The following is a 26,998-nucleotide window of genomic DNA, read 5'->3' as shown; positions in this document are numbered from 1 at the left end:
AAGCTCTATCACTGGGTTTTCCCCGTGGTAAATCATTATGCTTATTTTTATTCTAATTTAAAAATAGAAAACAATTGCAATGAAAAATTGGACTCAGGTTTTTAAAAATACCCTTTTTTTTAAAAAAAAAAAACTGTACTCAACCTTTTACTAAGAAGAAAGATCACTAAATAACGAAGGAAAAAACAAATCTAATAGTCTGCAACAATAAAGAAGCAATAATGGTCATAACAATGATAACCAATTTTTTTTCAACATTAGAAATGAACAGAACAGTAACCCGGTATGAAACTTAGAATTGTAGATTCACAGTAATGTGAAATACAAATATACATTTTGCCCTATGTTTTGCAATTTGATTGCTATAAAATTAATATTAATAATTTTGTTTCGATTCCTCGCGGCACACCAGCGGTCCATTCACGGCACACCGGTTGGGAAACGCTGGCCTAGAAAATAATTTTTCAGTTTAACGTCCCACGATTATGCTCTTTAAATCAAGGGAGACGGATGACTAAGGTAAATGAAAGATGATGGAAGAATTGGTGGAATGAGAACGCTGGAGAAAACGGGAGTACCCCGAGAAAACCCACGGTCGATGTTGTGCACCACACACTTACTTGGTCGGGGCTCGAACCAGGGACTCCACGTACCAGAAATAAGCACTCTACACTGAGTCACCATGCCTTCCTTATACAATCCATTTTTAATATCAACCTCACCAACTTCCGCTCTCTACGCCACTGCATGTGAACATTCCGCCTAGAGCTTCCCTTAAGCTTACTGTTAAAAAAAGTATAAATAAAAGGACGATATTAATATTACCCAGATGCGGGAGAGACCCGTTAAGAACTCAATCTGTTTCTGTACGATTTTACCCAGTTGCGGGAAAGACCCGTTCGGAACTGAAATCTTCGTTCTGTGTCATTCGTCCAAGCGAACGACTTAAATAAAAAAGTAGTGTAATGGGTGTCCGAATCAGCACTGAACCGTAGCAGGCGATAAGCGAACAAAGACACGTGATTCACAGCAACTTTGGCTACAAAAGCATAAACATTAAAGGGCAAAAGGATTATACGATACTTACAGAAGAATTCTCGTGTGTTTGTAGCTGTCAATAGTGTTTCGGGGTTTTTAAAGAGAAGCATTTCACGGAATGGAATCTACTAAACAAGTAAGTATTCAAAACTTACTGATCAGCGGATTTTGTGCACTTTAAAGCTAGGAAAGAAAGCTTTAACTTATGATAATATAAATTAAAAGAGTTCAGAGTCACACTTCGGTATCTCTACTTTCAAAATAGAGAATTTAAACCACGCCACAGACATTGTATATATATGGCCAATACTATTGGCAGTGGTATAGCCAGCAAGTTGTTCTAGGGGGGACTGATCACTTTTTCTTCAGGAGGAGCTGACATTTTACGTAATAAAAGCCAACCAAGAGTCTTGCCAAACATTATTATTATTATTATTATTATTATTATTATTATTATTATTATTATTATTATTATTATTATTATTATTATTATCTTTTTGAAACTGATTTTGACAATGTTAGAAACATAGTTCGTAAGAAGTTTACGAATAAGCTATTTTTAATGAAACAATAACTATACCTATATTTACGGTAGTCCATTTGTTTGGCTGTGTTTGAAAAAAATTAAATATTTTAGTTTAATTTCTCACCTGTCCTTTAGGCAGTGGCGTATTTACGATTTTGTTTCGGGGAAGGCTTTGCCTGAAAATGTGAAAATTCTGCAAGATATTTCATATACTTTACTATTATAGTAAGTAAAATTTCGTGGGGGCTTTAGCCCGGAAGCCCCCATCTAAATACGCCACTGCGTTTAGGCTAGAGGACATAATGATTAGGGCATATGAATGATAATGGAAAAACTTGTGGGATGAGAAAGTGGAAGAAAACAGGAGTAACCCGAGAAAACCCACGAACGCAATGTTGTCCACCACAAACTTACTTGACTGGGGATTGAATCAGTGACCGCATGCACCAAAGGTAAGCGCGCTACCACTTTTTTCTATTCCTAACTTATTTTCTTGTTCGATCACCGGTCAGGACTACTAGATGAACATTGAAACATCGAGGAAAGTTAAAATTCCAAAGGCTGTCCCACCGAGAATCGAACCCGGAATCAACCACAGAGACAGCGTGCTCCCTTAGCATACACTAAGAAAAATATAAGAAAAAACTGACACTGTTACGAAATCAATAGTAATGCATTCGCAACTTTGTACATCCAAGTAGGAAAATGAGAGTATAAACATACAACAGGGGCACGGTGGCTCAGTGGTAGAGCGTTCAGTTTCGCTGCTCGGGGTCCTTGGTTCGATCCCAGCTCGCAGCGTGTGGACTTTGTGGTGGACAAACACCATATGCGTGGGTTTTCTCGGGGTTCTCCCGTTTCCTCCCACTTTCTTCATTCCACAATTTCACTCATCTCTCATCATCACCGTCTCCTTTAGCCTAACCGGCATAACCGTGGGACGTAAAACTTATTAAAGATTTCATTTCATTTTTAAACATATAACAGATGAACCTCGTTTGGGGGGCCTGGCACTGTAGGCTTACGTCTCATACAGCCTCGCTGAAGTACCCTGTCATAGGGTAACTGTTATTATCAGAGTAACAACAAAATGTAAGAAGGGAAACCGTCTCCAAATATGTTGTTTTCATTCTAAAGTGAAAGGTTTTTTTTTTTTTTTTTTTTTAAATCGGATGAACCGTTTGGGCTGTACACTCTTTATGCGCCCAATGTTTAATGAAAATGCAACGTTACCATTTGCCTGGATTCACAACTTAAGTGAATGAAGTTACTGTTTGAAATGGGGACTGGCTATCGACACGTTATTTTAAAAGACCGTAACTTCATTTACTTACGTTGTTTGTCCAGGTAAATGGCAACGTTGCATTTTCATTTAACATTGGGCCCATAATAAGAGCACATACCAAATTGTAGGGCTGTTCCGATAATCGAGTAATCGATAACAATTCGATAAAATTTCAAAACCGTTTCATCGATAAACAATTTTTAATTTTATCGAATTATCGAACTTTCGAGACTCCCGAAATGTTTGAGACTGTCAAAATGTTCGAGACTGTCGAAATGTTCGAGACACTCGAAATGATCGAGACTCTCGAAGTGTTTGAGGCACTCGAAATGTAAGAAACATTACACAACTGCGAGACACTCGAACTGTTCGAGAATCTCGAATTGTTTGAAAGCAGCAAATACAGAAATATATTAATATGATCGCATTTGTCGAGTCGCTTGAATATTTAGAAAAGTTCGGGATTATCGGAGTGTTCGAATACAAGATTCAAGCAGTCTGTCAGAAGAGAGAAAGAGGTAGAGAAAACATGCATCACCCGAAAGGAATTGGAATCCAAGACAACATTAGTCTACTAATAGTCACTTTGTCGATTGCGCCAATAACGGGGCAGGCAGAAAAATAATTTTACATATGATTTCGACAAATACAACATTGCAATAACTTATCAGATGAAAAAAGTTGTTTGACTAGTTTGGCTGCAAGAAGGAATCATTGGAGAGGTGAAGGAACCGAACTGTCCATCACTACTTTTGATAATACGCGAAACTTCGATAATACTCGAAATATCGATAATACCCGAAACTTCGATAATACTCGAAATATCGATAATACCCGAAACTTCGATAATACTCGAAATATCGATAATACCCGAAACTTCGATAATACTCGAAATATCGATAATACTCGAAATATCGATAATACCCGAAACTTCGATAATACTCGAAATATCGATAATATCCGAAACTTCGATAATACTCGAAATGTCGATAATACCCGAAACTTCGATAATACTCGAAATATCGATAATACCCGAAACTTAGATAATACTCGAAATGTTGATAATACCGGAAACTTCGATAATACTCGAAATATCGATAATATCCGAAACTTCGATAATACTCGAAATGTCGATAATACCCGAAACTTCGATAATACTCGAAATATCGATAATATCCGAAACTTCGATAATACTCGAAATGTTGATAATACCCGAAACTTCGATAATACTCGAAATGTCGATAATACCTGAAACTTAGATAATACTCGAAATGTTGATAATACCCGAAACTTCGATAATACTCGAAATGTTGATAATACCCTAAACTTCGATAATACTCGAAATGTCGATAATACCCGAAACTTAGATAATACTCGAAATGTTGATAATACCCTAAACTTCGATAATACTCGAAATATCGATAATACCCTAAACTTCGATAATACTCGAAATATCGATAATACCCGAAACTTCGATAATACTCGAAATATCGATAATACCCGAAACTTCGATAATACTCGAAATGTCGATAATACCCGAAACTTCGATAATACTCGAAATATCGATAATATCCGAAACTTCGATAATACTCGAAATATCGATAATACCCGAAACTTTGATAATACTCGAAATATCGATAATACCCGAAACTTCGATAATACTCGAAATATCGATAATACCCGAAACTTCGATAATACTCGAAATGTCGATAATACCCGAAACTTCGATAATACTCGAAATGTCGATAATACCCGAAACTTCGATAATACTCGAAATATCGATAATACCCGAAACTTCGATAATACTCGAAATGTTGATAATACCCGAAACTTCGATAATACTCGAAATGTCGATAATACCCGAAACTTAGATAATACTCGAAATGTTGATAATACCCTAAACTTCGATAATACTCGAAATATCGATAATACCCTAAACTTCGATAATACTCGAAATATCGATAATACCCGAAACTTCGATAATACTCGAAATATCGATAATACCCGAAACTTCGATAATACTCGAAATGTCGATAATACCCGAAACTTCGATAATACTCGAAATATCGATAATATCCGAAACTTCGATAATACTCGAAATATCGATAATACCCGAAACTTTGATAATACTCGAAATATCGATAATACCCGAAACTTCGATAATACTCGAAATATCGATAATACCCGAAACTTCGATAATACTCGAAATGTCGATAATACCCGAAACTTCGATAATACTCGAAATGTCGATAATACCCGAAACTTCGATAATACTCGAAATATCGATAATACCCGAAACTTCGATAATACTCGAAATGTTGATAATACCCGAAACTTCGATAATACTCGAAATATCGATAATACCCGAAACTTCGATAATACTCGAAATATCGATAATACTCGAAATGTCGATAATACCCGAAATGTCGATAATACTCGAAATTTCGATAATACCCGAAACTTCGATAATTTCAAATACACGAACGGTTTCGAGTAACCGATGACAACTCGATAAATTTTCACTCCCGAAGTTCGATAGGTCTTCAGCCTTATCGAACACCTCTACCAAATTGCTCGTCCGATTTTTTTTTTTTTTTTTTTTTTAAAAAAAAGCTTTCACTTTAGATTGAAAACATAAATCCCTCAGTTTGGAGACGGTTAACCCTCTTACATTTTGTTGTAACTCTGATAATAACAGTTACCCCATGTGAGGGGACTTTTGAGACACCCTGTATATTTGTTTTCATAAGATGAAATCAAGAAGTAAAACCACAACCACAGAAACTTTATACGGTATAACAAAAAGAAATGAGTTGGAATTGCCTTCTGATTTTGTAATAGAGTATGAAACTATTCATTTTTTCTTTTCTTTCTTTTTTTCTTTTTTGCGATAAAATATCATTCGAAGACATTTCTGTTACCAAAGATATTTACATAAACGTGTGAGTTGTTTTAAGAGTTCTTCTAATGGTTTCAATGTCCATAATGTCTACAGAAAAAAAAAATCAAAGCTGAAATTAATAAAAACTTATCTGAAGTCCACTCTGTCACAAGAAAAAACTCAATGCCCTTGCAATATTGAAAATGGCGTTTCATTGTCACTAGATTATAAGGAAATTATTGATACATTCCTGCTATTAGAGGAAGAGAAGTTACTTTGTAAAATACAATTTCTGTATTTTCAGAAACTATCTGTAAAAGAAAGTACTATTTGACTGAATGTAGGATCTAAGGGGAGGCAAAAACACACATTGGGCTCAGCGGTATTGGCCTTCCTTGCTGGTGTAATGGCTAGCGCACTAGGGAAGGACACGAGTCGAGCTAAAACTCGACTCGAAACTCGAAGCGAATTCGAGTCGAGTTTCGAGTCGAGTCAAAAGTAATTTTCTCGAGTCGAGTTCCGAGCCGAGTCACTGTTGTAAGGTCGAGTTGCGAGTCGAGTCAAGTTTGATAATACCTCGCTCGTTTAGCTCGTTTTAACTCGTTTTGAAATCATTGCCTGATTAGACTGGAAAGCGAAAGCTATGAGAAATGTAAGCGGTAATGTGGAATATTTTTAGTGTTGCTCACGAGATGGGACACTGCTCGCACCTCGTCTCGTCTCGATTAACAAGACAATGGATTTTATAACGAGACAGCCTCAAATGTCGTGAGCACCAATATAAGTATATATTGTAGACTGAGCAGAAACCTACACGGTCGAAGTTTTAAGCCGAAGCAGAAGCCCAACCCGGGTAGTGATGTTAACCGGCTCAGCTCGGTTCAACTGAGAGAACAGCTCGAGCCGGCTCGTTGAGATGAGGCACCGACTCGGCTCAAGTGAGCCATCGGTTCGAGCCGACCGGTTGTTGTAAGCCATCAGCTCAGTTTGTTTCGGCTCGAGCCGGCTCGGTTGAGTGAGCTGTTGGCTCGGCTTGATAGTGAATGAGCTGTGGGCCGAGCCGCTCGAGCCGTTAAGAACCCTAAACCCGGACCGTGCAGTTTTGAACATGTTTCGTAGACGCCCTCTAACTTTTAACGATTTTTGGTTCGAGCTCGGATACTTGCTGCTCCGGAACTCAAACCCAGAACCTCGTGAATGATGTCCTTGCCTCCTGGCTTACATGGTATAAACGTGGTACTTAAAACTGAAAGATTTCATTTAAAAAAATCAATAGTATAAATTTTATTTCAAATTTGTTTTAGAGTAAATAATTTGTTGTTATGTAAATTTACAAAACTTATTGTCATAATTTTCTTCTTATTTCATTGAATATTTTTGTAATAATCTAGTATTTCCTTTTTCAAATATAGGTTTATTCAGAAAGCGCGCCGATTTTGTTACATCAAATTATGAAGTTTACTATTTTTTTTAATACACTAACGAAATTCATAAATTTGTTAATCACACATTCCGATTTCAGGTATGGTGAATGACGTCGGGCATATTACCTCATGTACTGCGCTGACATGTAATAATTCTGTTCATGGAATTTGCTATGGCTGCTTGATTAACACCCGCACTGTCACGAACCACCGCAATGTTTTGCTCAGAACGACCACTACGACGACGCCCAGGACTTTCAATGTTCACTATTTAATCCGTTTCAATGAAGTCTGTGAACTGTTAATCCATTCGGTGTGTCATTTCGAACTAGAACCGCGCGAAATCGCCTGAGAGTTGCTGCATAGCTTTCTCCGTTCTGATAAAAAGTTGTCACAATTAGCACATTGCGTTATAGTAGACTGCTTCCTGGCTAGACCCAGACTGAAATGCGAGAAATTCAGACTAAGGAGTGTTTGTGGGCAGAGCAACAAATACAAAACAATGTTGGCAACCGAGAAACAAAAATTTGCCCGACGATCCAAAACCGGCTCGGTTTTTGAATAACCCTTTATAATTTCTAGGCCTACTTAATATTTTTAAAAATATTCTCAACTTAAGTTACGTTATTTACCTAATAACTATATACATTCCTCTTACTACCTTCTTAACCAAAAGCAAATTTTCAATTATATTTATTTACTTCATATTTAACATTACTCTACATAATGTAAAGTATCATTTTGAAATCGATAACAAATATTGCATTAGGATATTTCGTGATTCAGCGGTGGACACGGTATCACTCACTATGTTAGGACACTCACTTTTGGTGAAACGTTCGACCCGACGCCATGATAGTTTGTGAACACATATGTTGTCTTGATTCCTTTCATATTCTCTCACTATTAACCCTTTCATTAATCATGCATTCGTCATTAATCCTTTCATTAATCATGCATTCAACATTAATCCTTTCATTAACCATGCATTCATCACAAATCCTTTCATTAATCATGCATTCATCATTAATCCTTTCATTAATCATGCATTCATCATTAATTCTTTCATTAATCATGCATTCATCATTAATTCTTTCATTAATTATGCATTCATCATGAATTCATTAATTATGCATTCATCATTAATCCTTTCATTAATCATGCATTCATCATTAATCCTTTCATTAATCATGCATTTAACATTAATCCTTTCATTAATCATGCATTCATCATTAATTCTTTCATTAATCATGCATTCATCATTAATTCTCTCATTAATCATGCATTCATCATTAATCCTTTCATTAATCATGCATTCATCATTAATTCTTTCATTAATTATGCATTCATCATTAATCCTTTCATTAATCATGCATTCATCATTAATCCTTTCATTAATCATGCATTCATCATTAATCCTTTCATTAATCATGCATTCAACATTAATCCTTTCATTAATTATGTCTTTACACTCCAGGACATAAACGTCAGATGCTAAAATTAAAGATCAATTTTCATTCTCGATTCGCATTTCAATATCTTCAATGTTTGGTTATTTTGTGGAAATACTGGTAGTACAAGGGTTGATTTCTCTTCATTTCTTTGTTACAGAATATTGAGAAAATTGTGACGTCACCAATCGAAGATCGTGCGCCAGACAATGTGCAAGTTCCAGTTCATAGATTTATTCTTAATAAACTAAGAAATAATCTGGAAACCCACGGAGACGGAGTATGGTTGGTAAGTACAAATGTGTAACTGAATATTTAGCTATATTTGTTCCCGAGGACGCCGATTTCTCTGTAAATTTGGGGGGGCCCATTCAGATGCAGAAGGTATATATGAGAATTTTAAGACCAATTGCATTCAAATTATGCCAAATATTGTATATTCATAAATATAATGGGGAGCATATGAGCTTTGGGGGGTCCGCCCCCCAGGATCGGCGCCCTTGTTTGTTCCCAACCTATACAGCAACACCTATTAACTTTACCACTGCTCTAACTTGTCCTCATGTTCCAAAAAGGTAAAAATTCGCCTTCTTTTCGGGAGAGCTCCAAGAGATATGTACAGGAGAAACTCCATACATTTTCGACGTCGGCACATTCAACAGGATGCTTATAAGATAATAATAATAAAAACAAAATTGTTTTATGAGTATTTACTCACGAACCACGTAATTCCTTTGAGGACATGAAGTGCGAAATGAAATAAAAATAAGGACCAACATGACGAAAGAGGCGTTTAGGAAGTAAAAAAAGTCTATTTTGTGGGTTCTTGAATAATAATAATAATAATAATAATAATAATAATAATAATAATAATAATAATAATAATAATAATAATAATAATAATAATAATAATAATAATAATAATAGACTCATAATATGTTTCATATGGAGTATTTATTGTCCTCTTTAGCGCAGAAACATGTACACTATGCAAAATCCACGAAAAAGATCGAATGCTTTCGAAATGCATGTGCGGAGAAAAATAAAAAAAATTAGTTGGCCACACTGAAAAGATGAGGAACTGCTTGTAATTCTACACTACTTTTCTGGTTCGGCGTCCGCCATTTCTACACTACTTCTGCGCCCTGTGTAGTGTTCCAATTTGGTGCTACCACGTCAGCGGTCACTCTTTACCGATTATTGTTGCAACTTATCAGAAAAATTGTGCCTTGTTTCTATATTGGACCGCATTATATTTCTTTCCCTCGTAAAATTAGCTTTAATTACAATGAATTGAATATGTGTGTCACTGTTAGGAATATGTGTGTCATCCTTAGAAGGCACAAAGAACAATAGATGCAATTTGCTACTGAACATTGTACTTTTCTTTACATATTTCAGTGGCGTGCGCAGAGGGCGCGGTTTCGAGATTTTACCCCATCCTTGATCTAAATATTATGCAAAAATGCGCTTTTATCATATTAAGATATGTTTAGAATCATCTGAAATTATGTGAATTTGAGTGTTTGAACCTCCCCTTGACGAACTTGTGCGTACGTAACTGACAGATATACTACATTTACTCGTCTAAGTAGATAGGGATGCGCACGAGACAAGATTTGTGGCTGTCTCGTCTCGAAAATGTGCTGAAAAAGTGATGTCTCGACTCGAAAAATGTATATTTCTCTATTGGAAGAGCCGTGTCTCGACTCGAATTTTGTCAGGAAAATCCTGTCTCGACTCGTCTCGTGCGCATCCCTATAAGTAGATAATACGTTCTAGCTGAATAAGAATTATATATTATTATTGACATGACATATATTTTAACGTCGTTAAAAATTATTTTTTTTTGTAAATTTTCTCGAAAACGACACATGATATCTTGCCCTCAGGTATCTTAATTTGTTTAGTTTGATGTGATTTATTAATTATTATGTTTCTTACCCTTTCGACAGTATTATAAATGAACATAAATTAAAGTATAAGAGAATGGAATGTTAAATTTGTGTTATATATCAGTACTTACAGTGCATACAACCTATATTGTTAGTGTTATAGTGAAAAATTTGATCCAAGTTTACTTCAGTCACTGGCGGATCTAGAAAGTAAAAACTGAGGGGGCCAGCCAGACCCCAGATTATGATAGATATGAGTTTACTATAAACTTTAGAAAATTAATAAATAACAGCTAAAATTATTTTTCTCACTCAAAAAACTAGTGCCTAGGCTCCTCCGGACTAGATTCGCCACCGACTTCAGTGTCGGTTTATCTTAACCCTCGCACTACCTAGGTATATATTTTGGTAATAGTATACAACAGTTCCTCATCGTGTTCCGTACTAGAGGATAGTTTTTACTCTTGCACCACGTACAGAAATGCTGGTATGTCATGTTCAAATGGTAACAGAACACATAAGAAACCCAGATCATGTACTCACACTGGAATATGCAGTATTAGTACACCGTGATCTGCGTTTCTTATGTGTGCTATTACAACTTCTACATGAAATACCATCACGTTTGTACGTAATGCAACAGTAAGAACTATCCACGAACACAAGACATGCAATATGAGTTCAAGTCCCCCCCCCCCACACACACACATAGTGAAATATAAAGTACAAGGGCACTAAAGAGACGCACATAAAGTGTACCGTACTCGAGGATAGTTCTAACTCTTGCACCACGTACAGAAATGATGGTATGTCATGTACAAGTTTCAGTCGCTTTGTTACCCCATTTTCAAGTTCCTAGATCCTTAATGAATAATCCGTAAAAGACTGAACTTCGTGAGTCCTCGGGAAATGATGAGGAACTGTTGTATACTATATCCTATATTTTTAACGCGGACTATCAAGAGTCGCGGAAGATCGAACATATCTTACAAAAGAAACAAATATTAGAAACACTCACAAAAAATCTACAGTGACTGAAGTGAACAATACACGGAAGACTAACAACTATTTAGACTGTTATAGTGTCAACTAGGAGTGACCTAAATGTTAGTCACATCTCCTACCAACGGGGAGGGAATGGGTACTTTGTGCCCACCAACTTACAATAGCAAATTTATGAGACATATTAACGTTCAATTTGCACCACCGACCGTAAGGAATATGCTTTAATAATAACTGGTTACTACACATGTTGAGTAGTAACTTTTTTTTCTTTTTTACCATTTTTAAGGAAACGATTTGAGTTGAGTTGATTTTTAGTTTAACGTCCCGTTCAGTAGCGAGACTATATAAGACGTGGACCTACTGATTAACGTGGAATCCGAACCACATGAGCTCCCGTCGGGAATCGAATCTGGTCCCTCACTCCAAAGGCGCGTACGCTAACCGCTTTGCCACGAAGGAGCTCAAGGAAACGATTTGAAGAATAATTACAAAAATCATACTGTGGTGAGCACAATGTACTTCCCGTTAGTAGTGGGAGGGTTAATAAGTGAAGCGATTATCGCAGAGCATTGATTTTTTAGGTTTTCCATGATTTTCTGGAAAACTACGCATGACTTCTTTTCTTCCAGTTTGATTAAATTTATTGATTAGTATATCTCATAGTTGTTGTTTTTCTCTCTTCATTCAATGCTATTAAATTAAATTTCGATTTTTTTTTAACGTATCGCCACCTTCTTTTTAATGTTTATTTACAGCATGATGTAACCACAGGAGAGGAGTTGAAATTTTCGGACGTAGAGTCTCGGTCCCGGAAGATCGCTGGAGTCCTGTTGCAATTGGGTTTCGGCCCGCAAGATGTTCTTATTTATAATACGTACAACACCATTGAGTTGAATCTGGTGATTGTAGCTGTTTGGATGTGCAATGGAATCATCAGAGTTTCATGTCCTGATGATAAACCAGGTTTAAAAAAAAAAAAAAAAAAAAAAAACTCGTTCTTGTTGGAGTATTTATTTGTCTAACGCATAATTTGGTTCAGTACTTCATTCTGAAAATGATTTCTCAAAGAAATTCCACTCACTGTCAGAGCTAGATAAGATATACTATGAGGTATATAATAAGTAATTTAATTAGGAACACGTTAGTGGGCCTTACAATAACTAACGGGTTACAACTAAAAATCTGCACAAAATGTACGGAGTCATAAAATAAAACCTATTGACACAGTCATCGCTACTCTTTGGTATGTTGATAGTACGCTCTTTGTCTAATTCACAATATGTTTGCTTTCTTTCAAATGCGAAGTAACTGGTAGAAAATGGCGTCAAAGGAAGAAGTCCTCCGTGCAAGCGTTGTAAATTTCCACGAAAAACATCACGAATTGGGGAAATCATATTTTGTGAAACACTTTGCTGCTGAAGGTGTGCCAAAGAGAACAATTTATGCGATACTTAAATCCGGAACAATAGAAAGAAAAGCAGGAAGTGGTCGAAAGGCAGCAATTATGACGAATAAAAATAAACAAAGACTAAAAAAGATGTTTGACAAGAAAGACAACATTAGTCAGAACGACGCAGCAAAGAAATTTAAGTGTTCACAACAATACATATCTAAAACATTAAAATCAATGGGAATCAAAGAATGCAAAAAGGAAAAAGCTCCAACTTACACAGACACGAAAATAAAAACTGTGAAATCAAATTGTCGTTGGATGGTCAGAAATTATAAAGGAAAATCGTTTGTTTTGGATGATGAAAGTTACTTTAGTCTTTCTAAATCCCAAATGCCCGGAAATGACATTTATTATTCCTCAGACAAGCAACACATTCCTTCTAATATAAAATATAAAGCCAAGCAGAAATTTGAAAGCAAAGTAATGCTTTTCTTAATTGTATCGGACAAAGGTGTGTCGCAGCCTCATTTCAAGCCTAGTGGGTTAGCAATCAATCAAGATGTGTACGTGAAGCAATATCTTCAAAAGATCTTAGTTCCCTTTATACGAAAATATCATTCTGACAATAATTTTATTTTCTGGCGTGACAAAGCCAGCTCTCATTATGCGAGAAAGGCTCAGGAGTACCTCATGTCACAAAACATCCCTTTTGTGCCCAAAACCAAAAATCCAACTAACTTGCCCCAGTGCCGCCCAATCGAAGATTTTTTTTGGACAATTGAGTGACAAGGTGTACAAACATAATTGGAAGGCAAAAATGTTCAGCAGCTTCAAAGAAGAATACGCAAATGTTTAAAAGAAATTGACCCAACTGGCGTCCAAACAGCCTGTGCGTCTATTCCAACACGTTTGCGGACTGTAGCTGATCATGGACCATTTTCAATGTGTCATTAGCATTTTCTTTTCTGCCTATGTATATACTGTAAATAAACGTTAAAACATAGTTTCCATTTGTCGTCTGGTTGCTTTTATCTTACCTCACATTTTGTGCAGATTTTTAGTTGTAACCCGTTATCTCGGCCAGATTCTCTAAAGCAGTTAATTTCGTTAACATCTTCTGTCTCTACTCCATACATAGAAATATATACTGAAGCTCAAATTTTAAAAGTCAGAAGGTTAAATATTTTTTTGAGGTTCAAAGACTTTTTGTAGTTAAACCTCAGGCAATATTGGCGAGTTCAAAACCTCACTAATGTTGCTTGAAGTATGAGAGGGTATATGGAGCCTAGAATATTGTTCTTGTTTACATAAACTTATATTTGAGCTTAAATTCACGCTAAAAAACAACAACAACAACTATGCTCTAGGCTTTGTATACCCTCTCATACCCCAAGTATGTGCGGTTTTTAACCTTACCAATAGTTTTTGAAGTTTTACCCAAAAAGTCATATTATCTTGTAGTTAAACCTCAGACAATATTGCTTGAAGTATGAAAGGGTATATGGAGCCTAGAATATTGTTCTTGTTTATATAAACTTATATTTGAGCTTAAACTCACGCTAAACAACAAGAACAACTATGCTCTAGGCTTTGTACACCCTCTCATACCCCAAGTATGTGCGGTTTTTAACCTTACCAATAGTTTTTGAAGTTTTACCCAAAAAGTCATATTATTTTGTAGTTAGACCTCAGACAATATTGCTTGAAGTATGAAAGGGTATATGGAGCCTAGAATATTGTTCTTGTTTATATAAACTTATATTTGAGCTTAAATTCACGGTAAACAACAACAACAACAACTATGCTCTAGGCTTTGTATACACTCTCATACCCCAAGTATGTGCGGTTTTTAACCTTACCAATAGTTTTTGAAGTTTTACCCAAAAAGTCATATTTTTTTGTAGGTAGACCTCAGACAATATTGCTTGAAGTATGAGAGGGTATATGGAGCCTAGAATATTGTTCTTGTTTATATAAACTTATATTTGAGCTTAAACTCACGCTAAACAACAACAACAACTATGCTCTAGGCTTTGTATACCCTCTCATACCCCAAGTATGTGCGGTTTTTAACCTCACCAATAGTTTTTGAAGTTTTACCCAAAAAGTCATATTTTTTTGTAGTTAGACCTCAGACGATATTGCTTGAAGTATGAGAGGGTATATGGAGCCTAGAATATTGTTCTTGTTTATATAAACTTTTATTTGAGCTTAAACTCACGCTAAACAACAACAACAACTATGCTCTAAGCTTTGTATACACTCTCATACCCCAAGTATGTGCGGTTTTTAACCTCACCAATAGTTTTTGAAGTTTTACCCAAAAAGTCATATTTTTTTGTAGTTAGACCTCAGACGATATTGCTTGAAGTATGAGAGGGTATATGGAGCCTAGAATATTGTTCTTGTTTATATAAACTTTTATTTGAGCTTAAACTCACGCTAAACAACAACAACAACTATGCTCTAAGCTTTGTATACACTCTCATACCCCAAGTATGTGCGGTTTTTAACCTCACCAATAGTTTTTGAAGTTTTACCCAAAAAGTCATATTTTTTTGTAGTTAGACCTCAGACGATATTGCTTGAAGTATGAGAGGGTATATGGAGCCTAGAATATTGTTCTTGTTTATATAAACTTTTATTTGAGCTTAAACTCACGCTAAACAACAACAACAACTATGCTCTAAGCTTTGTATACACTCTCATACCCCAAGTATGTGCGGTTTTTAACCTCACCAATAGTTTTTGAAGTCTTACCCAAAAAGTCATATTTTTTGTAGTTAGACCTCAGACGATATTGCTTGAAGTATGAGAGGGTATATGGAGCCTAGAATATTGTTCTTGTTTATATAAACTTATATTTGAGCTTAAATTCACGGTAAACAACAACAACAACTGAAGGGTAAGGGGAAAAACAAGGAATGTCCATGTATGTGCTTTTTCGGGTGCTTTGTCCTATCTGTTGGCGACTCGTGGTACTATTTGACTGTATATGCCATGTATGCCTAGATGTAAAAATGTCCATGTAAAAAGGGGCGAAAGATTTAATAATCCTCTTCTTTTTACACGGTTTTCAATGTTAAAACGCCGTTTTCTCGAAAATATAATTTTGTGACATTCCTTCTTTTTTCCCCTTACCCTTCAACTATGCTCTAGGCTTTGTATACCCTCTCATACCCCAAGTATGTGCGGTTTTTAACCTTACCAATAGTTTTTGAAGTTTTACCCAAAAAGTCATATTTTTTTGTAGTTAGACCTCAGACGATATTGCTTGAAGTATGAGAGGGTATATGGAGTCTAGAATATTGTTCTTGTTTATATAAACTTATATTTGAGCTTAAATTCACGCTAAACAACAACAACAACTGAAGGGTAAGGGGAAAAAACAAGGAATGTCCATGTATGTGCTTTTTCGGGTGCTTTGTCCTATCTGTTGGCGACTCTTGGTACTAGTTGACTGTATATGCCATGTATGCCTAGATGTAAAAATGTCCATGTAAAAAGGGGCGAAAGATTTAATAATCCTATTCTTTTTACACGGTTTTCAATGTTAAAACGCCGTTTTCTCGAAAATGTAATTTTGTGACATTCCTTCTTTTTTCCCCTTACCCTTCAACTATGCTCTAGGCTTTGTATACCCTCTCATACCCCAAGTATGTGCGGTTTTTAACCTTACCAATAGTTTTTGAAGTTTTACCCAAAAAGTCATATTTTTTTGTAGTTAGACCTCAGACGATATTGCTTGAAGTATGAGAGGGTATATGGAGCCTAGAATATTGTTCTTGTTTATATAAACTTATATTTGAGCTTAAACTCACGCTAAACAACAACAACAACTATGCTCTAAGCTTTGTATACCCTCTCATACCCCAAGTATGTGAGGTTTTTTAACCTCAGCAATATTTTTTGATGCATTACCCCAAAAAAATCATATTTAAGATTAAACTGATGCTATATGACAACTATGCTCTATGTTTTTCAAGTATACGAGGTTCATATTCCTGTAATGTTTATTAATTACCGCTTCAAATTCCTGCATAAATTCGTTCATAAATTAAAGCTTTATGCGACCCTCTTTACTTTCTTTACCAAAGTTATTATTATTATTATTATTATTATTATTATTATTATTATTATTATTATTATAAAATATTCTACTATTAAGTTTTGGCGTTGGGAACCCGGGTTCGATTCCCGGCGGAAGCTCATGTAGTTCGGATTCCACGTTAATCAGTAGGTCCACGTCTCATATAGCCTCGCTGCTGAAAGGGACGCTAAACTAGAATCAACTCAACTCTACTGTTAAATGTCGGAGTGTCTACGACTGAAATAGTGAGTTTGTGACTCGGGAAGGAATGTATAAAGAAAACTCAAGTGACAGTTTTTTTTTTTTTTTGACATTATTAAGTATTTTAGTTGTAGATAGTCCCAAAATTTATTGAACGCACTGTGTAAATAGAAATAAGTACCAGTATCACGTGTTAACCACGAGAAGGAGTTTGGTTTATATGGCGTGATATTTTCTCGGTTAATGTTTTGATGCGGGAAGTGATAGTAGATTGTTACCACTTCAGATTAAAAATAGAGATATTAAGAGTGGAGATATTTTTAAATTTTTTTCTTATTTATTTATTTATTTATTGACATATAACACAACAGGCACAGGCCTAATTACAGTGTTACATAGTATATCGCTATACAGATTATATAGGTTAATAAAGCTATTGGTCGTAATTACATTTGTCTTACAAAATTAATAGACTTCTTAAAACTACTTACATCCATTGCCAGTACATCCAGGTTGAAATTTGCTTTAACTAACGTGTTGTAGGTTGCACTAACTCTCCATATAGGAGATCTGCTTAAAACGTTTGTTTTCGCTGTCATACAAAAAATGTATTTTTCGAAGCCGTGCGCAATTTAATGGATGGTACTTGGATACATATTTTTTCGTTAAGATCAGGACAGTCTATTTTGCCATGAAAGAGTTTGTGTAAAAACAATAAATCAATATTTCTTCTCCTGAGTTCTAATGTTTCAAAATTAAAATTTTCAACAAGGTTAATGTAGTTTTCAAATTTTGGATAGAATTTTGTTTTCTTAAGGGTAAGAAGCCTTAGAAACTTATTTTGAGTACGCTCAATCAAGAATGAGTATTTCTGTATATTGGGGTTCCATATATTACTACAATATTCTAATTTTGACCTGACGTATGCATAATACAGCACAATTAAAGTTTGATCATTTTGAAAATCTTTACTGACTCGATAAATATATCCAAGATTTTTGTAGGCTTCTTTGCAAATAGTTTCAATATGTTGAATAAAGGTTAATTTTGAGTCAAAAATAACTCCCAAATCCCTTATAAAATCAAGCTTTTTTAGTTTTTCCCCTAATATTGTATAATTATATTGAATATATTTTTCTTTTCTAGTGAATGTTAAATAACTGCATTTACGAACATTTAACTTAAATTTATTGTTTTTACACCAAATTTCAAGATTTTGTAAGTCACTCTGAAGTTCTAAACAGTCCTGAATTGTTTCAATTCTGTTGAATATTTTAAGATTTAAGGAGTTGATTGTCATTGTAAAAAAACGTGACTTATTAAAATTTTAAATCGATAAGATCATTTACACTAGCTCTGTACAAGGGCACCCATCAGGGGGCAAGGTGGGGCATTCGCCCCCTCCTCTAGAGGAAATCGTACTTCCGAATATCGAAAACCCCATTGATTTTTTTACATTAGTTACAGCAAAATTTGAACCTATATTTGAAATGTCGCGTATACTTGCCCCCCTTTGGAAACCACAATATGGGCGCCCTTGGCTCTGTATTTATGTATTTATATACTAAATACTTTAATGCATGAAGTATATTAATTTATAAAATGAATAAATATGTAGAATGAATTAATACATTGTACAGCTTTATTATAAATGATTAGAGCGATTTCACAGCTCTTTAATAACTGCATTACTGTACATATTGCGATAATTTTTTCACACACACAGAAAAACTCAAAAAAGTTTTAGTTAATAGTTACAAATGTTCGATATGTTGCTCCTTACGAATTCGACAGACATCAAGCCGAATATCAAGTTATTTCCACACTCAGCGCAGTATATCCCTACCAATGAGTTCAAAAACATTGTTGATGCGGACTCGCAGTTCTGGCAGGTTTGCTGGTAGAGGAAGTGTGAACACTGAATCTTTCACATAACCCCACAGAAAAAATCCCATGGGACTAGGTCAGGAGAGCGTGGAGGCCGTGATACAAAATGCTTTCTCGGCACCTATTGCCATCTTGCTTCACTGCTGCGCTGTCGTGGGAGAAATATGAAGTACACCTGCAACAAAGAAAGCTTTTCTACGTTACTGTTGAGTTTTGTTACAATATCTCAATTACTAGAGCTACAGTGAATTTATGAAATCGCTTCAATCATTTATAGTGATCTGTATTTATCTATCTATCTTTTTATATTTTCCGAAAGTATTGAAGAAGATTTTAAAAGAGATGAAACGGATATTTGAGTCACATGACCCGAGAAATATCGCAACATATTGAATGCAATTATTAATGTATTAAGTGTATTATTAACCGCTTGCGTTCCAAGTATCATTTTCCTGTGTGCGTGCTATAATACCGGTTTCATTTACCGTTGAAATACTGTCTACATCGTTATATAGGCCATAGTTATTGTACGCGTGTCAGGAGAGCATTCGCATTACTGATAAAAACAGTTATCTGCATTGTGGAACATTTGGACTGGAAAAGGGAAAATTCTAATGTTCTGAAGGGATTTTATGCTGCTGCGAGTTAGCAACACTGACCGGAGATCAAAGACAGTTTTTTTTTTTTCCTTTTCCGATCTCGAAATAGAGCTCGAAGTTGCTAATTGTTTATCGTCAAAACAAAGAAATGTGTATTGTTATTGAATACTCCCTTCGGCGTGCCCAGTGCCGGATTTACGTATAAGCTAAACAAGCTATAACTTAGCGCCCCACTCGCATGGGGGCCAAAAAAAATCTAAAGAAAAACCTGATTGTAATGAAATTTCCAAATAACAAGAAAAACCAAATAAGATGAAATACACACATAGCAATTGTGTTTTGTATTGTTATGTACTAGGTTTTTATGAAGCAAGTAATAGGGCTCTATTTCTCAGTCTCACTTCTAATGAGACCCCTGTTATCCATCCCGCTTATAATAGAGCCCCAGTTTCTCAGATTTGCTTGTAATGGGCCCCTGTTTCTATCTAGTTATCCATTAGGCCCATAAATTAGAATATAACATATATTCAAACCTAGAAAAACGGCTACATTTTAACGCTGGAAAAGAAAGCTTCACGTATATAGGGTCCCTTTCAGTAGCTTAGGGCCCTCATCAAACCTAAATCCGGCACTGGGTCTGCTGCTGGATACCCTTTTTTCTTGTCTTTTCTGTCAGTAAGGTGCTGCCACCTAAGGACAAATAGTAGAACTAAGTCTTGCCTTGTATCCACTAACAAATTTCATCATCTCCAGGAATAATACGACCCCTTAATAAGGGATAAATTTTCATTACATCCACATGAATGTTACTGGTACGCAAGAGATTAATACAGGGTGCGTCAAAAATGTATACACAATTTGAACCGTCATAGAAAATTTATGTTCCGTTCTACAAGGTTCAATTGCTGGAAATGGAAAGCTTAAAGTCCAATTTGAAACATAAATGCACTTTCTCACGTAAATGTGATTACTGTTGAAAATGGCGGCCTTCAGCATCAATACATTTCTCAGTACGAGTCACTGCTGATTCCGTACATTGTACCAACGTGTCCAATTTGATTTTTTGCGCAACCTGCTTGAATCTCATTCCAAAGTGTGTCTAAGTTACGTGATTTACGTTGTACACCTCATCTTTGAACCGCAGCGACATTCTCAAACTTCCAGTACCACTTAATTACCTGCCTCCGCGCTTCAAAGCTCAAACGTACGTCCGCCATCTTGCAATTACTTCCTTGCCACTAACTGGGCTGAGTAGCAAGAGAGACAATTCTGCTGTCACATGTTGAAGAAAGATAACATTACTTTCTCCCAGAAATTGACGGGAAATACGGTTTCTATGATGGTTCAAAGTGTTTATGCATTTTTCTGACGCACCCGGTATATTAAGCATATCAATATATAGAATGTATTAATATGTTTTGGTCTACTTAATACTTTCCAGAAGTACTGAAACAGATTGTAGAAGAAGTTAAAGGAAAATTTGTATTGTGCGACAGAGAAACCGCACCAAACGTGAAGAAAGCCCTGTCTATTCTTGAATGGCGTGTCCAGCTTTTAAGTTTCGGGAGTGTCTCAGAAGCAACAGCCATTGACGATATTATTATTTCTTCTGAATATGGTAAGGAACTTCGGTTTCACTAGTAAATATACGTTTATTTCGTAAGTAGATTTATTTTTCTCTCAGAAAAAGTTCTAAGGGAAAACGACCAAGTGTTGTATATACGGTACACAACGAACGCATATTTAATACAATATGGCCTCACCTTTGATATGTTCTATATCAATATTTTGTTATTTATAATTTTGGCGAGTTTTGGTTTTAAGATCTTCATCGGATTACATAGGAAAGAATGAGTCAGGGAATTTTAGATTTAACAAAAGGTAAATTTATATCAAATGAAGTGTTCTGATGAAGGTGACAGACGAAAAAGTTACCGAAATTATTAAACAACAAATGATTTGAATAGAAAATCTCTAATGGGTACTTGAGCTCCGGGGCACCTATGTAGTCAGCGCCTATATTCTAGACCAGCGTTTCCCAACCTTTTTCAACTTGCGGCACACTACGTGTGTTACTTGAATTCTCGCGGCACACTTATAGATATTATTATTTGTAAATATAAAACACAGTGGTATTTTTTCTGTGATTATTGATCTCCTTCTCACAGAGAAGAAAGCTCGATCACTGGTTTTCCCTCGTGGTAAATCGTTACGATTATTTTTCATTCTAATCTAAAAATAGAAAACAATTGCAATGAAATATTGGACTCAGGTTTTTTTAAAAATACGCTTTCTTTTTGGAAAACCTTTCACTAAGAAGGAAGATCAGTAAATAACGAAGGAACAAACAAATTTCTTGTAAAAACACAAATGTAGGTAATTTGTCGAAAGGATTGAATGATATTTTAAATTTTCAACTTACGAAATAGTCTGCAACAATAAAGAAGCAATAATGGTCATAACAATGATAACAAATGCTTTTTTCAACATTAGAAATGTACAGAACAGTGACACAGTATGTAACTTAAAATTGTAGATTCATAGTAGAGGTTCATAGCAATGTGAATACAAATATACATTTTTCCCTACGTGTTGCAATTTGATTGCTATAAAATTAATAATTTTGTTTCGATTCCTCGCGGCATACCAGCGGCCCATTCGCGGCACACTGGTTGGGAAACATGTTCTAGACTGATGCCTCATATCAATACAATGCCCATTCCATACGCATGCTTTATCAGCCTTTTTATTCAGCTCTATGTTCATTGTTCCGGTTGGAAGTTTTTGTTTATTTTCGATGTTTACAATATAGAAAAGTCTTTTTTATTTTATTTATTTTTTTGTAGAAAAAAGTTGTTTCAGAGAATTTATTCATTATGAAAAATAATTCATCTGGTAACGAATCCTACAAAATGTCAGTTAAGTAGTTAATATTTTTAATTAGGCTTATAGATGCAACCAAAAACCAAACCTTCTTGTTAAATTTCGACAACGTTGATAATATTTTCCTCAGAGTTACTCTCTTACAAACAGGAAAAACAAAACAACTTGAGGACGGTATTGCGATGACGCCAAAACTCAATTAGATTTTGCGATTATTTTTTTAAAGTATGCAGATAGATGTAACTTTGTTAATGGAGCTTGCACAGAAGATGGAAACGAGGAAGCACGGAAGCAAAATTGAAAACGATATTTTAATACCATTTTTTGACAGCTTGACAAATGACAGCAATATCCATACTTCGAAATGTTGTTTGTCAATTTGTATTTCACTTGTACAGACATATATTTCACATGAAAATTATCATCAAATAACACTATTTAACCTCATTGCTATGTTCTTTAATTTCTTTCACTTTCTGGAATTTCTAAAATTTTACAATAATTCGATATGGTTCCAGTCTTGACTGCTGCAGGGGCAAGCAAGGAAGAGTAATTGCTCCCCTGGATTTTCGAAGGGTGTTCAATTCTTGGAAGTATATGTCAAGCCATACTAATTTGCTTACTCACGTAGTTATTAGGAATGAGTTACTTGAAACAGCGACCTATTTTTAAAAAATGGGAGAAAGGGAGAAACTGTTTTTAATAATAATAATAATAATAATAATAATAATAATAATAATAATAATAATAATAATAATAATAATAATAATAATAATAATAATAATAATAATAGCAACCCAAAAGCATAAAAAGCATAATAGCAATTTACACATATGGTTGGTACCTTGAATATGGTTGTGGTTGTCTAAGGGTCCAGAAGAAACTAATTTTAAAAGCATAATTTTAGAAAATAAAGCATAAAGCATAATTTAAAATATATAGCATAATTCTTGGAAATTCCATTTAACTGCAATTTTAACATATACCATATTACTATTTTTTTAATATTTACAGTGCAAAATCATTGAGAACATAACAATGCAACAATGAAAAGCTTATTTTTATTACTGTAAATTTTTCGGTGTAATCCTTTGATGTGGAGAAAAGAAAAAAAGAAAAGAAGAAACCTTTCCGCCAATAATGAATAGTACACAAGAACTCCACACTATATTGTTAGGTGTACCTCTCGAACTTGAGCACTTTCTGTACTTTTTGTGCACCTTTCCGCATACTTTTCCTTTCTGTATATACGCACCTCTAAGGTGCACACAAGTGATAGAAAAAACTGATTCGAGCAAAGCATATCTCTTTACAGTGCAATAAGTAGAAAGCTCATTAAATATAAAAGAAATTGCTTCATAAAATATAAATAAATAGATCAAGATATTTAGATTATTTAATGTATAGTAAATATTATACATTATACACGATTAATGTAAAACAGTGATTGAAATTAACAATAAAGCATAATTTAGAAAAAAATAAAGCATAATGTGGGTTGCTATAATAATAATAATAATAATTTAATATTAAATAACATTTCAGGGTATCATCTATCCATATTTTCCAGTTCAATACTTACATTTCAATTAGAATTTGAAAAAAAAGAACTGATTTTCCATTTTCCTTACGATACAAATAAATAAAATGTTTTAATTCAGATTAGAAAATCGTTATAGTTAATTGTAGTTATTAGTGAATAATTTTTAAGAAAAAGAAAAACATTATAATGGTAGCTTATTGTATCGTATTACATTCACAAATACAAGAATGACTTGATTGTTTATTTGTTACACGTCATTGTAAGCCTACTATAGTTCCATTTTATTGCTGTTATAGTAACGTTTACTGAAACAGACGTGGACTTGGAAAACGATGTGATATTGATGCCTACCACAAGTGGAAGCACAGGAACTCCAAAAGTTGTCCAGCATACACATCGTTCAGTGTTGGGGCTTTTAAAGTGTGAGCAGTAAGTAGTACACCATATTAGTACACCATATTAGTATTACACCATATTAGACTTTCGTCTTTCATGTATTATTTTGTGGCAGGTGGAAGTTTTTTCTCCCTTGACTTAAACTGTTTCTTCTTTTCAATAAAGCATTAAATTCAAACTATAAATTCCACGGGATTCCATTATTTGATTGCATAGTAAAATCCCCAGATACTATATAACTAACGATCTGTTGTCTTTTCTAATAATTTTTTTTTTTCAAAATATTTGAAACCGTTCTTCATCAAATTTTATTTATAAAATTTAAGTAATGACTTATTCGATTTTTTTTAAAGATAACTGGTAGAGCAAGTATAGTTTTTGAAAATTGTTAATGCAAAGTTGTATCATCAGCAGCAGCAGCTGAGAAAATTAATAAGTGTTCCTCAAGGATCCACCTTAGGTTCGATCAGTTCTTTTATTTGTAACGGTACTATTTAACTGCTCCATTTAAGCATTGAACGTTTAGTACTAGTTGCTAGTTGTACATACTGTATTTAGCGTTAAGTGAGTGTCTTTCCCAGAACTAGAAAATAATGTTTGTGAAATATTTTTGTGCATATCATCTTGGTACTTTTCAGAAACCTCATTCGTTATCTATGCCTATAGTTGATTCTTCAATTACTGATAATAGAATCATAATGGTTTAGTAATGGGACGCTTAACTCAGTGGCTGAACGTTCTTGATTCGATTCTTGTCATGTTATCTTATGGTAGAGAAAGTCGTAGTCTCGCAATCCTCGTATGTACACTCATGTTCAAAATTATTGTCGCATGTCTATAAATATGTTGTTGTAGGAATATAATTTGATAACGAATTCGCCCGGTATTTCTTATAATGTTAGTATGTGTATAATCTGCAAAGACATGTGTGTGGAAAATTTCATGTCAAAAGGGCTGTAAATAAGAACAATAAAACGAAAATAAAACTTTCTTGTCCATTTAGCAACATTTTGTTTAACTCATTGTAATTTTCGTATTTATAAATTCTTTCCTATAAAATTTACCACAAATATACATTTCTCGATTATAAACATAGTTCAGTATTAAAAGTACCCTGCAAAATCACTCTCAAATTAAAAGAAGACAGTTATAGATATGCGGCAATCATTTTGGACATGAGTGTACTTAAGTTTTTCCGTTTTGGCCCACCCTCTTCTATACTTCAATTATGATTTGCATTCATTTATCATTTGTGTCTTTTAGCCTATAAGCCAACCGAATGACGTTAAACCTAAGAGATTTCATTTCATTTTAACAATTCAGTTTCTGACTAGTGGTCAATGTATGTAGATCCGAAGGTAGAACTGGTTTCAAGAACGCTCATCTTGCCTAACCATTTCATAGAATTGATTAAATAAACCAATTTGTTTGAATTGGTTTATATATTGGTTGAATATCAATAAGAGAATTTCAATAAAAATGGTTGAATATATATAAGAGAAAGCGATTAAGCTATGCGTTGTCTTTGGGGAAATTGATTTAAAGGCGGTTTTGAGAGTGTCAATTAAAGTTGTGTTTTATTTTTCGTCAAGAACGAGTGCAATATGTTTTTTTACGTCTTACATTCGCTCGAAAGAAAATGTTTGTATTTAAATCTTAACTCGAAGGAAGCTCGTTTTGGTGTAAGGGGTGAATTTGAAGGAAGACTGCGGCACATTCACCGAAGTTTGGATATCAGGTATTTCGTGAAAACACCACATGGTGTGAGGACAAAGAAGAAATGTATAGGAAGTAATTTCTGTAGATTGTTTGACTTCTCTAATTGAATATTGGAAAATAAGGACCGGGTTTTGCTTTACTGTACTCTTTAGTTTTTAGAGTCAAATAATATTGTTAGCGATAGATTATAAATTGACAATTCTTATAGCAAAAAGGAACAACATGATCTGGATATAGCTTAAATTATACTGAAGATCAGTGGCGGTTTCACTTAATATTTGCATGTTTGCACAAACCTGCTATCAATATTTAATTTTTATTTGTGCTAAATCACTTTTCGTTTTATTGTCAACATAATCTTTCCTTCAACAAGTGCGTTTGAAACGAGGATGGCTAATTCTTTCTGCTTGAGGGTTTTACAAACTCTCTAGCTGAACCACTGCGGAGGTTGCGATGTGCGAGGATTAATACTGCCTCACTGCCTCGTTCATAAGGATCCAATATGTTTGCAGATTTTCTGCAAGCAAGTTTACCAAACAAAAACTTTTCCAAAGCCACCGCTTGCTGGAGTCCCTCGCTGTCCTCTCGCTCTAAACTACCTGTCAATAGAACGTTTCGTAGCGTATAACAAAAACAAAAAAAATGGCCGCTAGCTGACAGGGTCAGCCTAGGCTTGTTCTGATCAAATTTAATGTATACTGTAGTTTTTTTTTTTTTTTGTATTTTTTGAAGAAATTGTTGTACTTACATTTTGCATTGATTTTATCTCTTGTTTTTTTAGT

General features: G+C 34.6%; 1 protein-coding gene across 1 annotated transcript in view; it reads left to right on the top strand.

Annotated features, from left to right (window-relative positions):
- The first annotated feature begins 951 nt into the window (after positions 1-951).
- The window catches only part of LOC145675439 (luciferin 4-monooxygenase-like), a 53,886-nt gene continuing 27,839 nt past the window's right edge, over positions 952-26,998 (top strand). Inside the window, exons 1-5 of the mRNA XM_081745858.1 lie at positions 952-1,174; positions 8,766-8,894; positions 12,261-12,468; positions 21,117-21,293; positions 24,398-24,530. Of these exons, the coding sequence (XP_081601984.1) occupies positions 1,157-1,174; positions 8,766-8,894; positions 12,261-12,468; positions 21,117-21,293; positions 24,398-24,530 (665 nt within the window). The 5' untranslated portion in view covers positions 952-1,156. The remainder of the gene's footprint in view (positions 1,175-8,765; positions 8,895-12,260; positions 12,469-21,116; positions 21,294-24,397; positions 24,531-26,998) is intronic.

Source organism: Thermobia domestica, chromosome 18 (assembly GCF_964235325.1).
Source record: "Thermobia domestica chromosome 18, izTheDome1.hap1.1, whole genome shotgun sequence".
Classification (NCBI taxonomy): Eukaryota; Metazoa; Arthropoda; class Insecta; order Zygentoma; family Lepismatidae; genus Thermobia; species Thermobia domestica.
The sequence above is the reverse complement of the archived record's forward strand: the minus strand, read 5'-3'. Positions and strand labels throughout refer to the sequence as shown.